Source organism: Cyprinus carpio, chromosome A14 (genome assembly GCF_018340385.1).
Source record: "Cyprinus carpio isolate SPL01 chromosome A14, ASM1834038v1, whole genome shotgun sequence".
Lineage (NCBI taxonomy): Eukaryota > Metazoa > Chordata > Actinopteri > Cypriniformes > Cyprinidae > Cyprinus > Cyprinus carpio.
This window is the reverse complement of record NC_056585.1, coordinates 11,858,345-11,874,553: the sequence shown is the minus strand read 5'-3', so window position 1 is coordinate 11,874,553 and position 16,209 is coordinate 11,858,345. Positions and strand designations below refer to the sequence as shown.

Here is a 16,209-nt window from a genome sequence, read left to right as displayed (position 1 = left end):
AGAAAAAAGACAGATGAAAGATTAAAACACACATAATACACGCTAACACACAAACATACACACAGACACTCACAACTGTGATGAGGCAGGGCTGCTGGCGGTGGAGTCCGCTGTAGTGTAGCGCTGAGAGTGACTGCCGTATCCATCCTCACTCTCACTGGCAGGAGGATCAACCTCTGAGAGATACGGCCCCTCTCCGTCCCCATCGCCACACTCTTTCATCTCCATTCCTTCATCCACATCCACCTCACTGCCTCCATCCTCTTCCTTCAGCTCCTACGACATTTGAAGAAGGAATATTAAACAGAGTTACTAATTCATCCTTCAATTTAATCTGTGAGAGAAATGCAGGGGGTTATTAATAATTTATTATTAATTTACAACTTTAACACTGTTGCCGCAGGTTGTTTTTCATGTCCGCGGTTGAAGCGACACCAATAACACGATATTTTATCTCCCGAGAAGTTAATTTCACCTGGGAGCTCCTCTAAAAAACATGTACTTTATCTCCCGGAATGAGATTTTTAATGGGGGACCCCCCTCAAAATGCGATTGGGCTAGTTTTGAGCAGCATTTGGGCGTGTTTTGTTGTGAAAACCTGGCAACCTGCTTGACATGTTATATTTAAATGACTGTGAATTCAAATGATTTATAATGGACTAAGCTAAAAGTTTTTTTTCTTTCCAAACATATGTTATGAAAACATGTTAACAATATGAAATATTATTTCAATTTCAAATAACTCTTAGCTGATACCTTTGTATCTTTCGCCGAGGCTGAGCTATCCTCTGAGTCCAGACAGGGCATCACGGTCTCTGGCTGAACCCAGTCTTCCCCCTCACACTTCACGGCCAGAATCGGGGTTCTGTTCTCCTGCTGCTTTTCCTCCATCCCACCTTCTTCCTCTCCTTGCCTCTCGCCCTCTGTCTTAACCTCAGAGTCCTGGCTTTGCTCTGTATCAGGGGCAGCAGGCGCCACTGAGTCCCCGGTCACTTCGTCAACCGCTTCGGTTTCTGTAGCCTCCTCTAAAAGAACCTCCATTTCTCCCTGCACACCCGCAGGGTCAGGGCAGCTCTGCAGAACCGCTGGGGTAGGACTCTGCTGGACGATGGGCTCTGGTTCAGCTGCCTTAAAGGACTGTGACTCCCAAGGGCTGGTGAGGGAGTGGCCCCCGACCGCTGGGTCCTCACAGAGAGAGAGAGCCGCCTCCACCGCGGCTGCGTCCAAAACCTCCACGGGATCATCCACCTGAGACAGAAATATTTGAATACTTCATTTCAGATTTGGAAACAGAAAGGAAAAGCTTTTGAACTATTTTCTGTTTTAAGAGTTTATTATAAAAAATCATGGAAATCATCATGAAAGCGGTTGGTGGGTCAGAAAGTCAAATGGAACCCACTGACATCCGTGGTATTTTTTTCCATACTATGGAAGTAAATGGCTACCGTCAACTGTTTGGTTAGCAACATTCTTCAGAATATCTTCTTTTGCGCTCAACAGAAGAAAGAAACTCATACAGGTTTGGAACAACTTGAGGGTAAGTAAATGAGGACAGAATTTTTTTTACATTTTTGGGTGAACTATCCCTTTAACACTACATGAAGTAGCAACCAAGCGCACCATCACAACTGTCCACAGATTGTTGTATGCATGTCTGTGTGTGTATACCTTCTCCTCTATGATTGCAATAATGTCTCCCACTGTCTCCAGGTCCAGTTCGTGTGCCATGTATGACACCGACACCACTGTGTCCTCCTCCACCAGCTCGGACTCTTTCCCCTCCACCTCCGCCGGCGTGGATGACCCTGCCATTACTGCTTCTGCTCCAGAACCTTCAGCAATGGCTACAGCTCCTACACACAACAAGAAACACATCGCTTATAGTACTCTTTCATGCATGCTCTGAAGAAGTGCTGACTCTTTTTAAGAGAAAATAAAGTTTTTAAAGGGATACTTAACTCAAAAATGAAAGTTCTATCATCGTTTACTCACCCTTATCCTTGATCCAAACCAGTATAAGTTTCTTTCTTCTGTTGTACACAAAAGATATTTTGAAGAATGCTGGTAACCAAACAGTTTATGGTAAGCCACTGACTTCCACAGCACTGAAAAAAATTCAATGCTGTGGAATTCAACAGAAGTAAATATCTCATACAGTTTTGGAAAAACTGGAGGGAGTAAATGATGACAGAACTTTCATTTTTTGGTAAACCCTTTAAAGGCAGTTTTAAATTGTAATGAAGTTTCATTGTATCTCTTTTTCTTCCTGTATTTTGATTAAATATATGCACCATTGGTGAGCATAGGAAACTTCTTTCATAACATTAAAAAAAAAATTGTATTAACCGTTATTCTAAAATATAATCCAAGAACTCTTGCGCTGTCAGTGCAGTCTGAGTGATTTGTGATTGGATGAAGATGATGGGATGAACTACACATCACATGACACAAACAGACTGCCTGAGCAAAAACAAACTGACCGTTCTACAGAGAGAGCTGAAGAGAGGAAAACAGAGATCAGAGACCTGTTTTGGGCACAGAGAGGTGGTCCGGGGCTGGGGGGACCACTGTGGGGGGCTTAGGGGGATCAGCACTGACAGGTTGCTGCACTGGGGTGGCACTCTCCAACAGACGAGATAACGTAGGAGCTTCTGACACAGAGAAACACATATAGCGCTACAAACACAAACACTAAAGCACACAGCTACTTTCACAATAATCAAACCACACAGTAATAGTGTAATACAGAGAGCAGGAAATCTAAAAGTTGCATGCAGGACGCATGGAAGAAATGCAAAAGAATAGCCAAACCAAAGCAAACAGCATAACTCAAAATTCAGTTTGCTCAATGACAGAAAATGTTCAACGTTTAAGAGAAGACATTCAAAACACACCCTTAAATCAAACAGAAAGAAGAGTGTCTGTGTTTACCGGCTGTAATGTCTTGATTAGCAGGCAGAGCGGTTGCAGCAGTGTGAAGCTCAACTCCATGAGATCCATTACTCAAACCTGTGGCCATGTCCCCTTCAACCACCTGCCCGGAACATACACACCCAGAACAATTTTATCTCCACTTTTAATGATAGTCAAGGCTATAAAAAACAATTATAGGTTAGTTTCTAATCTACACTGGGTTATTATGATTACCTTAAACGAACACTATTTATAAAACATTTTTGTTAACTGAAATTAAGCTGAAATAAAACAAAAATACATATTAAGTGAAAAACCTTACATGCAAATTCAAAATCTTGCCTAATTAATATGAGAAAACTACTAAAAAAAAACAACAACAACTAAGAAATGAGAAAAGTGCATTAGAACATTACTACAAAATTAAAATGAAAACAAAAAATCCAAAAATATATTAAGATAAAAATATGATGAAAATCTATAATAGTACATACATAATACTAAAATACCACTATACGACCTGCTTTCTGACTCATATTGGTAAACATGGGGTTTTGTCACAGCACCTCTAAAAATGCTGTTCACATAAACGCAGGGCAAAGGAAACACACAATATGCTGTCTAGTGAATGTTTACATAGAATAACTATTGAAAAGCAGCATAGCACATTGTAAAATAAGTGGTGTAAATAGCCCCTAAAACTTTTTGATAGGTTAACATTTTTGCACACGAAACAAGTACTAAAAACTTGGCCCTTGTTAAAATGCAGAATACTCAATGAATGCAAATCTTGTTAAATGTTAATGTGCTAATCTTTGTGATGTCAAAAATCATAATTTCTGATTGTCCACATTTGCGGTTTAATTAGTATAAATGGGCTGACCTGAAGACAGAGTTTACATTGTGAATGTTAGAGTATGTTGACTACCATGAAATTTGTCTAGGTTCTGGTGACTGGACAATATGTAGACATGAATGTAGGGTTGAGAAAGGGAAAATGGGTCTGGGACATAACACAGGCAAAATCCAGTTTGCTGTGACATGCCCCTTAAAGCCAAAGGCTTAAACTTTGAATACTTTAAAGAATCCCCACTCACCAGTCTAGAGCTGGCAGCGATGAGACTGCCCTTCTTCAACAATTCAGACAGCAGCGGGGAGGGAGGTGGTGTGGCTTTCGGGGCAAGGTGCTTCTTCTGTGGGGAGTCATCTACCAGAGGACCCAGACCTGACTCTTTAGGCCCTGGACCCGTGACCTCTGACACAGGCATGAAGACGGTCAGTCCTTGAGCCTAGATGGAGAAATCATGAGCTTTCCCTCTTAGAGTCGGCTTTGAGTTAGAGACCCAATGCAATAGGGTGCGGCGCGGGACAACTCATGATGAGCGAGTGTGGGCGGGAAGAGATTGTGTGTGTGCAGGTATGGGAGAATAAAATGATTTGCGGGACTCCCGCAAAATAGAAATATCTAAACATAAAATGTCTAAAGTAAAAACATTTTATTTATTTGTTGTACAAAAGCAAAAAGAACTACTAACATTAAAATTATTAACATGCACAAGCTATGTAGAGTTTCTATTTATAATACGTGTTTAAAGCGTTGCGTAATGTAGCCAATCACAGACATAGCTGTTCATTTCTGGAACGCAATGGCCAATCAGAGGTGATTAAGTTATTTAGAATCCACTCACAGCAGATCGCGATGAACTGAGATGTCATCTTTTAGTGATAATTAAGTGAGCGCTGTTTGCTGGCATTCTGACATGCCAAACCATGCACGCAGCAGCCGATGCCTGCTTTTCTGTTACAGTTTTTCTGTATTGCTAAAACACATTTCTTGAAACCATCACTCATTTTCTCAAAACCTTAATCAAATCCAAATACTCAAACTAAATTCACGCAACATCTGACTCTTTCATCAAAATCAAACAATCACTGCAAAACCATTTCACTTGCACTCAAAATCAGACGGTGCTCTCAGATCACACACACGAGCATTCATTAGACACTACCGAGAAAAATGGATAACATTAACAGAAAAAGTATATTTGTATTGAGTAAACAATTTAGCAATTATGTAAAAAGTTTTGGTTAAATAATTTCAACTGAGTAAGGTGAATACATTGTATAAGCCTACTGTATGTACTGCAAGAATAGTATTGTGCTGAATACTGAATAGTACTGAATGTTTGTATACTGTATATATATAGGTCCAGCCTTGATAGCACACTCTAAAACTTCCTCTTTCTCTCCTCATCCTCCACTTCTTACATGTACTCTTCCTCCTCTCCTTCTCAGATTGTTTGTATCATCATTCAGTCACCTGTGCCACTTGGGCACTCTGAACTGGCTCATATTTTGTACAGCTGGTTTGATCACATCATTAGAAACAAGTGTGAATAATTTTGAGTCGTTGTGTGTAAACGATGACAACTGTGCTTTAGTTGTGTTTAACTTTTGCAGCTTCTGTTTAGCATTTTGCAGCACAAATGCATCACAGTGTGATAAGTGTTTAAGTGAATGAGAATGTGTTTAGAGTTTTGCCAAAAGTGTGCATGAGATTTTAAATCCTAACTCATCCTGAACAACTTAAGGTTTAGCAGAAAGAGTGCTTTATTCGACAAATTGGTTTAAGCTAGTGAGAATTTGATTCAGAGATTGGGGTTTAGTGTTTTAGCAATTCAGAAAAAACTGTAAAAATAAGTGGTTTGTGAATGTTGACATTTTATTGATATCGTTTATGAGTTTATGCTTAGATGTTACAGAACCATTTCGTGTAAATTTCTTCGATGTACTGAAAAAAATCTATATAGATCACTTTTATGTGGGTGGGAAGGGTGAAGGTGGGAGCGGGACAAGATAAGATAAAGGCCGTGTTGCATGGTTAATTTTTCCAACGAATTGTGCAATTTGCTTGTTGGTAATGAACATTTAAACTGTTATCCATTGTATTTTATGTTGTGGGTATCACAAAATGGAATAAAATATGAAAAAGTTGTAGCTTACAGCGGTTTGCAACGATTCTCCTTTCCCCCACAATGCATTGCATTACGTCACATTGGGGAGAGAATTTACCAAAGCCCACCTTGAGAGCGACTAGGGAGACGAGTAGTAGACGAGAGTATTTCAGATAGCGCAGATTATAGATAAATAGATAAATACATAGATATAGATAGACAGACAGACAGATAGATCGATAGATAGATATCGACCAACAGCGACCAAACGCACTCACTTCTTACAGCAAGCTTTCCAACGCAGCTTCCACACAAGCACCAGCAAACATAGCGACAGACACGCAGCTACGTTTGCAACAACATTTTCACCGGAGGAAGAGATAAACGCTTAGAAATGCCCATATAGCTAGTATGATGCTTTTATTTCTAGATGACAAAGACAAAGTTTACCAGTACGACACTATGACAAAGCTTACCGGTACTTATCTGAACTAACGTCATGACCACTGCCACTAGATATAAAGAAAACGTTTATTTTTCACTCGGTGCTATCCAATGACAGTAATAAATAAATAAATAAATAGATAGATAGATAGATAGATAGATAGATAGATAAAATATATATATATATATATATATATATATATATATATGTGTGTCGTTATTGTGCACTGCTGCTCGTAGACTAGCTCCAGTGTTCATTGCTGCATTATCACCAGGACACTTCACCAACTCTCCACTCATTCTCCTCGGACCATGCATTTAATTGGCTTTGACGGCCATCAGTTCTTGGCAATTCCTCATTTGCTCTCTCACGTCTGGCTGGTTCAAAATTATAGGGCTGCGGGCCATCATACATGTTGGCTCTTGCCACCTCTTCCTCATCCCAGTGTTTATCGCAACGTTACATTGTCCTAAAATCGTTTTTTCAACGTGTACCACTTGCATAAACACTGCGTCCGTGTATTATCCGTAGGGGCTGTCATTGTTGTTTCGCGTCCTGTGTGACGTCGGAACTCGGAGTACATTGATCTAGTACGAAGTCACGGGTTTGACTGCCGTTCCAGTGCACTTTCACGGGTTTAAGGTTGGAAAAACACGGGTTATGGGTTGCCTGGAACGCGCATCATACTAGGCTGAGGCTACCTTTCCTCCACTTCTCCCCAATGTGACGTCATCACCGAATTGCGTAAAAAAAAAACCCGTTAATACCAAAAAACGTAAAAAACTGGTCTTTAAGGCCATATCTTGAGTGATTTATGTACCCATTAATCGACACTGGTGGTTAACCTGCAACATGGGCTTTAAAATTTTTGCGGGAGTGAGCGGGCGCGAGACAAAATCTTGCGGGAGTGGGACTGAAACATCCGTCCCGCGCAGGTCTCTACTTGTTTAAATGGTAATAATAAAAATAAAAAAAAGAGACAGGAATTCACCGTGGGACTGGCACAGGATTCGTCCGTCATTGGCTGCAATGTGTCTGGCTGCGAGACGTCCATGCAGGCAGAACTAGCACTGGGTGGAGAACGTACCGTCACGCTGGGAACTCTCTTCGGTGTGTTTTTAGCTGCCTGGCGAACTGGAAAGAAAGAGAAAAAAAAATCTGTAAGTTCATCATTATGCAAAATAAACATTTCACTGCCAGAAATAAGCCCAAAGTAATAAAAACAGAAATTTACTAGTATTTAAAATTGAATATATTTGCAATAAGATGCATGTTAAACTAATATTATTTGCAAGTGCATCAGCAATATGTTACACCGCTAAGTTAATATAATTTTAAAAATGAGTTTCTTTTGTGGAGGCATTAACTTTTGAAAGTGCTGAGTGGATGTAAATCTCACCCTGATATGCTGCCTCAGTTGCCCTCTTCTTCTGCTCAGCCTCCTCTTCTTCCTGCTTCCTCTTTCTGACAAGCATGAGAGCACACACAATCTCATGAAGACACAAACACAGTGGCAGGTTGTTTACAGAATTTTTATTTTTAAAATATGTTTGGAAGATTATGAGTAATAAAATGTTTTGTGTGTCCAGGTTGGACTAATCATAAGGCAAAAACTGACAACTTTAATTTTTTATTTAATCTACAAAAAAAATTGACAGTCGTCAGTAGTAGTCACTGATATCTAAATATATACCCAAATGCAACAACTAATAAAAGTAATTATGTCTGAAATAACACACACACATATGACATATATATGAGGAATATATGCCATTCATTAAAAAAAAAACAGAATAATATGTATTTTTATAATATTAGTATTGCATAAGTACATGGTGCATAATTTAGAGATAAATATTGTTTAATACTATGAAATCCTCTCAAAATTCATAGTATATATAAAAAAAGAAATATGGTGCATTTATTTAATAAAAATATTTACCGCCATTTATCAGAGGATTTAATCTAATGTGAAATAATGCTTGTTAAGTGAAAACACTACAAGAGTTATATACATTATATTGGGAGACATGTTAGATAAAGAAGGCCAATAACATGACAGAAAAACAGTAGAGAATTGTCTTACAGCTCTATATCTGCCCACAGCTCCTCCAGTTTAGGGTCCATATGACCTGTCTGGATCAAATCCACCTCTTTCTTCAGTTTCCTGAAGGGACAGAACACATTTATCACATATGTGTGACCGATGCAGACAGCGAGAGGGAGAAATAAGTGGAGATGTACCTGTATTTCTCCTGTGTGTCTTTGATCAGCCTCTTGAGTTCCTCGATCCTCTCTGCTGTCAATCTGCGCACAATCACGTCCTCAATGGTCTCGACCACCTCCCCTTTCTCACCCCGTTTACGTCTGCAGGAAGTGCACGTGTCAAACTTACCAGTGAACTTGTGAATATACACTGAGATGGTTTAGGTTGCCATGACAACAATACTACTACAACATGCTAACTGGCTGAGATAATAGCAAGAATCTAATTACACAAAGTCTGTGCAAAAACCATAAAAAGCTTTTTCATATATTTACTGCTTTACATGCACAAATATAAAGTACAACTTCTATGCTGATTATTATTTTTCATTGTCTACTCAGACTAGATTATTTGAGGATTGTAAAATCTTTCTCTTTTGGGTTTTGCAAGAACAATGGCAATATTTAACAAAGATGCTCAGCACAAATGTTTTAAGAACAAGAGAGAGAGAATTACTTACTTTGGGGCCTCTGTGGTTTCCAGCAGCTCAGAATATTGCGAGGCACAATGCTGCAGAAGTCATATTGACAAAGTTAAAACAAAAATCTCCAAGCAAACCACTAATAATAATAAAAACACTCACAGTCACTCATTTAAAATTACCTTCTGGGAGAACCAGTCTGGGGGTCGTCCAGACTCTGAGAATGGCTTGATGGCTCTGCTTACAGACACCCTGACAAAAAATAAAACAGTGTGTATCATACACATTAAACAGTAACTCTTTATTAATAATTACATACACTGAAGAAAAACAAAATTCATTTAGAAATTGCTAGTAAACTTCACAAACAATTACAAAGAAACAAGTAACACACTGAATTTCATGCAAAATCTGAAAAAGTCGAAAAACTGAAATAATATTTTCTTGTAAAATGTAATTCCAGCAATCTTTGTTTTATTTACAACTTTTGGATAATAGATTCAAACTCTAAACTTTGAAATAAAAACAACATTTTAGGATTTTGAAAAACAAAAGTCATGATGTGAAATATGCTAAATTAATATCTATTTATCCATCTATAGGCTATATATCCTTTCGTCATTCTGCATTAAATACAGGTCAATAATCAAATAAGCAAATCTGTGACACTGACCATATGAAATCTTTTCAAATGTGATTTCCCTCCAATTCTTAAGCACAGAATTCTCTTTGGAACATTTTCAACTCTCAGTTGCTATTTAAATTATTCTCACAATATAATTTGTAATGAAAAAAAAGGCAAGAATAGAATAATTTTTACTAGTGGTTCCCATATTATGTGCATACAAATATTCTTATTTTTGTTTATATATATATATATATATATATATATATATATATATATATATATATATATATATATATATATATATATATATATATATTAATGATTGTATCTTCAAACAGTCAAAAATGTAATTAAATGTTCAATCTCATATATATGCATATTTCACTGCACATAAACTACAACTGATTGGTTACACAATGTTTGTTGATTACTTATTAATGAAATATAATATTAGAATTTAGTTTTATTAATTTATTAACTATTTATAATACACTTTTATTATTAACATTACATTATTACTTCAATTAGAAATGATCATAGATATCTTATTATTAGAAATTAGTTTTGTTGTAATAATCCTGTTAATAAAGCCCTTTAAAATGAAAAAGTGTTTGAGAAAAAAAAGGTCACAAGTTATGACAAAAATAAACACTATTTCACAGCCAGTAATAAAATGTAATATATTTGCAATAAGCATTGCATTGCTTGTTAAACTACTATCTTCTGAAAATACAGTAGCAAAGTGTTGCTGCACCGCTAATTTAATATTATTTAAACATTATCAATTAAATTAGACATTATCATAGACATGTTCTTGTTAGTAAATGGAAAGGAAATCATACATATATTATTTCTTTTAAAGTAATTCCAGTTCAGGAAGATTTTAATTAATATTTCGTGTAACTGAATACAAATTACACAAAATAAATATTTTGGGTAACTTCTTATCTTACGTCCTAACCATAATTATTAACATTCAACTGCCACAATCCTCTGTAAAAGAAGACCGTTTTAGATCCACGTTTAAGGGTTATATTAGGAAAAACTACACTACAGACACTACTGCGGGGTAAAGCTCTGCATTATTTAACATGCTACACTCTTAATACAGTTCTTAGATTATGAGGGTTCATGATTTATTCTTACCAGTTCTGATCTCCGCTTCTCATCACTGAGGAGGCGAGACAGAGTTTCTCCCGAACTGACCAGGGCTCAGTCGGACCCAGAGACAGCATCTTGTGTTCTACAAGTTGTGTTCAAAATAGAAGTTTTATTTGTAGCTGGATTTAATGCAATTTATAACAAAACTGGGGGAGCATCACACTACATTATGATGCTGATCGTAATCTAGTGTGACATAAGGGACTTATTTAAAACAACATGCACCATTCATACAACATAAAATGATTTATATTACATACACAGAACGTAAAATAGCTCATTTTGTTCAAGAAGAGAGAGAAATGTGTGTTGACTAAATATTGATCGTCTTTGTTTTCATGAAGCCAGCTAGCGCAGCAACTAAATTGCTCACCACAGCGTTACTAAGAGCATTAGCTGCTCTATTTACATGGTATAAAATGCTCCAGAATACCATTTACAACGTTTTTTTGGTTTTAGACTGTATTGCGACTCTGTTTAGGAAATAAAATAACACTTACTTCCCACCCCGGTCGACATTTTCGCCTATATATGAAACAGGCCGCGCGGATGGTTCTACTCACTTCCGCCGGTACTATTGTAGTGTAACACCCATAGGAACGCTATGAGCTGTCGCACAAATATCTTTCCGACAGCAATTCATTCAGACGGGGATTCGCTTAAATGGTAGACCGCTCGCTCGAGAGGTAGCGGGATCGGTCCCTGCACCCTCCAATTATGGCACTCGTTTAGGTAAATAAGGTACAATACAAAAACCACACAAGATGCAGTTTGAGATTATTGAGATACCGCAAATGGTTGCAGTTCCCTTATAGTTTAAAGTTCCGTATAGATATTTTAATAATGAAACACTATATTGCTCTGCAGTAGAAATAGGAATCTGACAAAAATCATTATGCGCGTCATTAATACACGTTTCATATATTTTGCATGGCAGAAAGAGTAGTACGGAGTGAAGTATGCTGTATGTGTTGGATTCACTTAAAAGAACCGACTCCTTAGAATCATTCGTTCTGGAATCGGACTTCCCCGAGCCAGTGTATGACTCCTCCACCAAAAAGAGTCGGCTCATAAGAGTCATTAGTTCTGTAACCGGACTACACTTGTTATGCCATGGACATATTTACAACAATAAATGCATTTGATTTCTATATGTGTTGCGCTGCAAGGTTTTGATGAGATAAAAAGAGTCATAAATTTTGGAAAAACTCAAATTAATAGTGTAGTTACCTTTGTAGCCACCAGGTGACAACAGCACACTGCAATATACAGTATATGAAGGCAGATATCTATCATTCACACTTATGGAGGGCATTGAAGATGCCTGCCTCAAAATCCCCATTTATGAGAGACTCATAGCCATTTTATTGTTAAGAAGTGTTCTATTAAATTATATACTACTCATATAAAGATTTTCACAGTCACTATTGTTGTTATGGCTATTGAAATATAGCACACCTCCCATCTGTTAGTTCGGAGACTTACTGAAGCCTATACTTAGAATCCCAAAAGAGAAATCATTATTACAAGCAATAAGTTGTGGCCATCAGAGCTGTTACTCTTCTTAAATGATCTGAACATGACTTGACAGCAAACTATACATCAAAAAGCAAATTCTGAAATGATCAAGCCACCCAGGATTTACCAATAATTTAAGCAGACATACTTGTCTGAGAAAATGTGCTTATTTGTCAGAATGAGCTACCGTTAACATTACAATATGAGCATTTTGTCTGCAGAATATACTTATCAGTATGTACCGCAATAAATGCGCCTTTGTAAGGCAGAAATTAGCTGTAATCCTAACACTGGGTCTAAACTGGCAAGTACTGCAGTGCAATAGTTACAGTGATAATTATATTTTAAAGTGGCAACAAATGAGAATCAACCAGCAACACTGTTTTGCTTACTTATGATTTTTAGAAGAATAAGCATCAAGGTCCACCTCTGAACCTAACTGTCAGTGGGATGTAAGCAGATCTGACAAAAGTATACAAAATGAGATTGCACAAGATAAAGGAACTGTTAAACTTAAAATTAAAATTTGCTGTTACTCACCCTCAGGCTATCCAAGATGTAGATGAGTTCGTTTCTTCATTAGAACAGATTTGGAGAAATGTATCATTACATCACTTGATCACTGCAGAGGATCCATATATAGGCTAACCATAAATGGTTTTGTAATGCTAAATTTCTCCAAATCCAATGAGGTGCCAATGAAGAAGCAAACTCATCTTGGATGGCCTGAGGGTGAGTGATTTATCAGCAAATTTTCATTTTTGGGTGAACCGTTTCTTTTATATGAATTAGCCACCAATTTGCCAAACCGTAAAATAGTTACAAATTGCATTTTCAAGCCTGAGCATGGATAATATCCTTCTAGGTTCTCTTTTTTGATTTTTAACTTTATTTCAGATCTGGCCAAATTATGACTAATTAATATAATCCCTGAATAGCTGCATTTTCACAGTTTGGGCTACTGAGCTGTAGGTTTATTCGTCAGCAGTATCAGACTAAGAGATCCATGTTGAATTTCTGAGCACTCCACCAGAAAACCTGCTCTGTCTGTGTTCTACAGCAAATATTAATGAACGCATCGGCATAATACGATGTCCGCAGGCATCTCTATGGTTATAACACCATTCACTTAAATCAATATCTCTGTTGCATTTAATTGATGGGCTCATCTTATTCAGCGAAGGGCTGAGAAACGCCCGGGGCAAAAGAAGAATGTGAGGTGAATGTGTGAGGATAAGTGGCTGGGTTTTGCTGAGGAGAACCTCACTGATGTATATGCTGTAATCACATTGCTGTGTCGGTCAGACGGGACCGCACAGTGGACCGGGGCGCCCAGCCTTGGTGTGGGTTGAGTTTGTTGCGTTCCTTTCTCATGCCCATGGGGGGTTTGAGGAGCAGCTACAACAACAGCTGTTGCTAGCGAGAGAGAGGGAGGTCATATCGAGACCAAAAGAGAGGAGTGACAGATAAAGAAATGGGATGTTGGAAACCAACAGCTCAGAGGCGTAAACACAAGACCTGTTTTCAGTAGCTAATGAAACTACGGTTGAATATTGACCCATTTTCCCCTTTCAGTGCAGCAATACAATTGAATTGGACTTTAAAACTCTCTCACACACTAAGGTGACTATAGATTTCTGAAATGAAAACCATGCACATTTCTAGTTCAGCAATCAATTTAAATTTCCAATTATGTGAACTATTAATTTAATAATTCGAAGGGGAACGATTCTGGTTTTGTGTATACTTTGACTCTGGTAATTATGGTAAATCATTCTCTGACATAGTATTGTAAACTGCTCTATTTATGGAATATTCAGGTTTTTACTCTAAGTTGTGTGAACAGTTGAAATTGAAATTACACATTGTATGCTGCAGTGATAATATTTTGTGTGTAATAACTGGCTCATTAGGAATAATTTCACATTTCAGAAAAAAAAAAAAAAAACAAGAACTGGCCCCAGAAAACTGGAATGCCTGGTCACTGTGGTAAGAGAGTGGACAGTTAGAGATGATCCAAAATGATTTCGTTTGGTCCTGCTGTGTTATTAATACGAGCCATTAATACATCATACTTTCAATAACTCTCTCTCTCTCTCCCTGTGTTCATCTCCGCTGTCTTTCTGCCCACCGAGTCCATTAAGCACAGAAAGCTGAAACGTGTACAGGCTGATGATAGTTTCTCTCTCAGCCTCTGGCCCTCTCCACTCCATCAACCTCTTTCTCTTTTTATCTGTCCCCCCTCTCTTTCTATATTTCAACATTTTCTGTCTTTGCTTTCATAAACTCGACCCCTTTTTGTGTTAGCTGAGGTTAGAAACCTCACTGAAGTCTGTGTGTGTATGTGTGTTCTTCATGTGTCCTCTGGGCCAAATTGTGTTGGTATTCCTGGCTGAAATCAGGGCATGCATCATGATGGCCTCAATTGGCTCGTTAGGGCAGAACCCACCTGAGCCCCAGAATTACACACAGAAATGGAGTTAACTGCAGAGTTAAAGCAAGATATCTTCATTAGTGGCACTTACTAAGGCACACATAACTATTACAATTATCGCTCATACTTAGAGATCTGAACAGAGATCTAACACTGCACTTTGTGCCACAGACATGAATGATACCTCAAATTGTGCAGATTGTTGAGCAGAGGTGTTTTATACAGAGTTCCACAGTTGGGTTCTGGAATTAAAAATACGATTTATTTCCTCTATAGGGAAACTGATTTGACCAATAACTTATACTGTAAATATTTAAAGTGATAGGCCACCCAAAAATAAAAATTATGATGTCATTTACTCCACCTCATGATTTTCCAAACCTGTTTGACTGACCAAAAGAAGGAATTTTGATCAGTCTTGGTAACCAAACAGTTTTGGGTCACACTGACTTCCACAGTAAGGACAAAAATACTATGGAAGTCAATGATTTTATTGTCATTCACAATGCTTCATGGTTCTTTGCGTCATTAAATTGTAAAAATCATAAAAAGGTACACAGTCTTGTACCTTTGTCTTTTTGTCCAGTTTTTCAAATGCCTTAATGCTTCAAATCAAAGTTTGTAATGTTGTGATTTACCTCATAGCTGGTTGATTTGGTTCACATCTTACAACTCTTCAACAAAGTCTTTTTTAAAATCCCCAATTGAAAAAAAAATAATTCAGTGAAATGAGACTGCTGAAAAAGTAGACAGGCGCTTTTGCACTTTATTACTTTTCTAAGTGACTGAACTTATGATTTTTAACCCTAATGCTACATATGAGCAATAGTGATGCTTGCCTTAGCATGCAGCACAAAAATACTAGGGTAGTGTATATAGTGCACAGTAAGCCGTGCATTAACCATTCTGGATAGCATTCCAGGTGGCGTGTCTCTGTCCTCACCTTCCCCTACCGCCTCCTCTCTGGGGGATTCTATGATGTCATGTCTCTGTGTCACCCCCTTCTGCCTCGCCTCTCTCCCTCGGGACATTAGCCAATTTGCCAAAGTGCCTGAGCGCCCCACCCCCCAACACCCTCTCGCTCACACTCGACCTTTGACCTCACAATTATCAGTGCGGTGTGACACCACAGCATGACTCCTCACTGAGGCAATGGACCCACACGTGCTCATAACAGCTACAAATCACCAACGCAGCCATTTGTGTGTGTGTGGTGGGGGAGGGGGAGTCGTGTGTGTTTGGATGTGCTGGCTTGTTCATATGTGTGTAAAATCTGATATATGGAACATGGCTGCACTAGCAGTATGTGTGAGTCTGACTAATGTTAGCACATATGTGTGTGGGGTGTAAAATAGTTTTAAGCTCAGTCAGCAGGGACTGCGCCATCTGAGAATTGTTCTCTGATGATAAACTGTTTTGCTCGGCTGGTTTTACACACGTGTGCCTGCACAAACACACACAGAAACTGT

General features: G+C 38.1%; 3 protein-coding genes across 12 annotated transcripts in view; 2 read left to right on the top strand and 1 right to left on the bottom strand.

The window, feature by feature from the left end:
* Window positions 1-11,441, bottom strand: part of LOC109065989 (bromodomain-containing protein 8-like) — a 19,634-nt gene extending 8,193 nt beyond the window's left edge. For 8 of the 10 annotated variants that reach the window (XM_042770632.1, XM_042770634.1, XM_042770635.1 and 5 more), the window contains exons 1-14: window positions 11,289-11,441; window positions 10,774-10,870; window positions 9,182-9,251; window positions 9,039-9,088; window positions 8,557-8,679; window positions 8,399-8,479; window positions 7,712-7,776; window positions 7,304-7,446; window positions 4,011-4,202; window positions 2,932-3,034; window positions 2,526-2,651; window positions 1,669-1,853; window positions 757-1,248; window positions 74-276 (exon numbers count right to left, since the gene is read on the bottom strand). In XM_042770632.1, the coding sequence (XP_042626566.1) occupies window positions 74-276; window positions 757-1,248; window positions 1,669-1,853; window positions 2,526-2,651; window positions 2,932-3,034; window positions 4,011-4,202; window positions 7,304-7,446; window positions 7,712-7,776; window positions 8,399-8,479; window positions 8,557-8,679; window positions 9,039-9,088; window positions 9,182-9,251; window positions 10,774-10,870; window positions 11,289-11,307 (1,949 nt within the window). In that variant the 5' untranslated portion in view covers window positions 11,308-11,441. The remainder of the gene's footprint in view (window positions 1-73; window positions 277-756; window positions 1,249-1,668; window positions 1,854-2,525; window positions 2,652-2,931; window positions 3,035-4,010; window positions 4,203-7,303; window positions 7,447-7,711; window positions 7,777-8,398; window positions 8,480-8,556; window positions 8,680-9,038; window positions 9,089-9,181; window positions 9,252-10,773; window positions 10,871-11,288) is intronic. The other 2 variants (XM_042770633.1, XM_042770640.1) reach the window with 2 other exon arrangements.
* The window catches only part of LOC122133921 (SH2 domain-containing protein 4A-like), a 956,524-nt gene that overhangs the window by 144,475 nt on the left and 795,840 nt on the right, over window positions 1-16,209 (top strand). The gene's annotated exons all lie outside the window — the stretch shown is intronic.
* LOC109066939 (sorting nexin-25) overlaps window positions 1-16,209 on the top strand; it is an 825,452-nt gene that overhangs the window by 436,351 nt on the left and 372,892 nt on the right. The window lies entirely within an intron of this gene.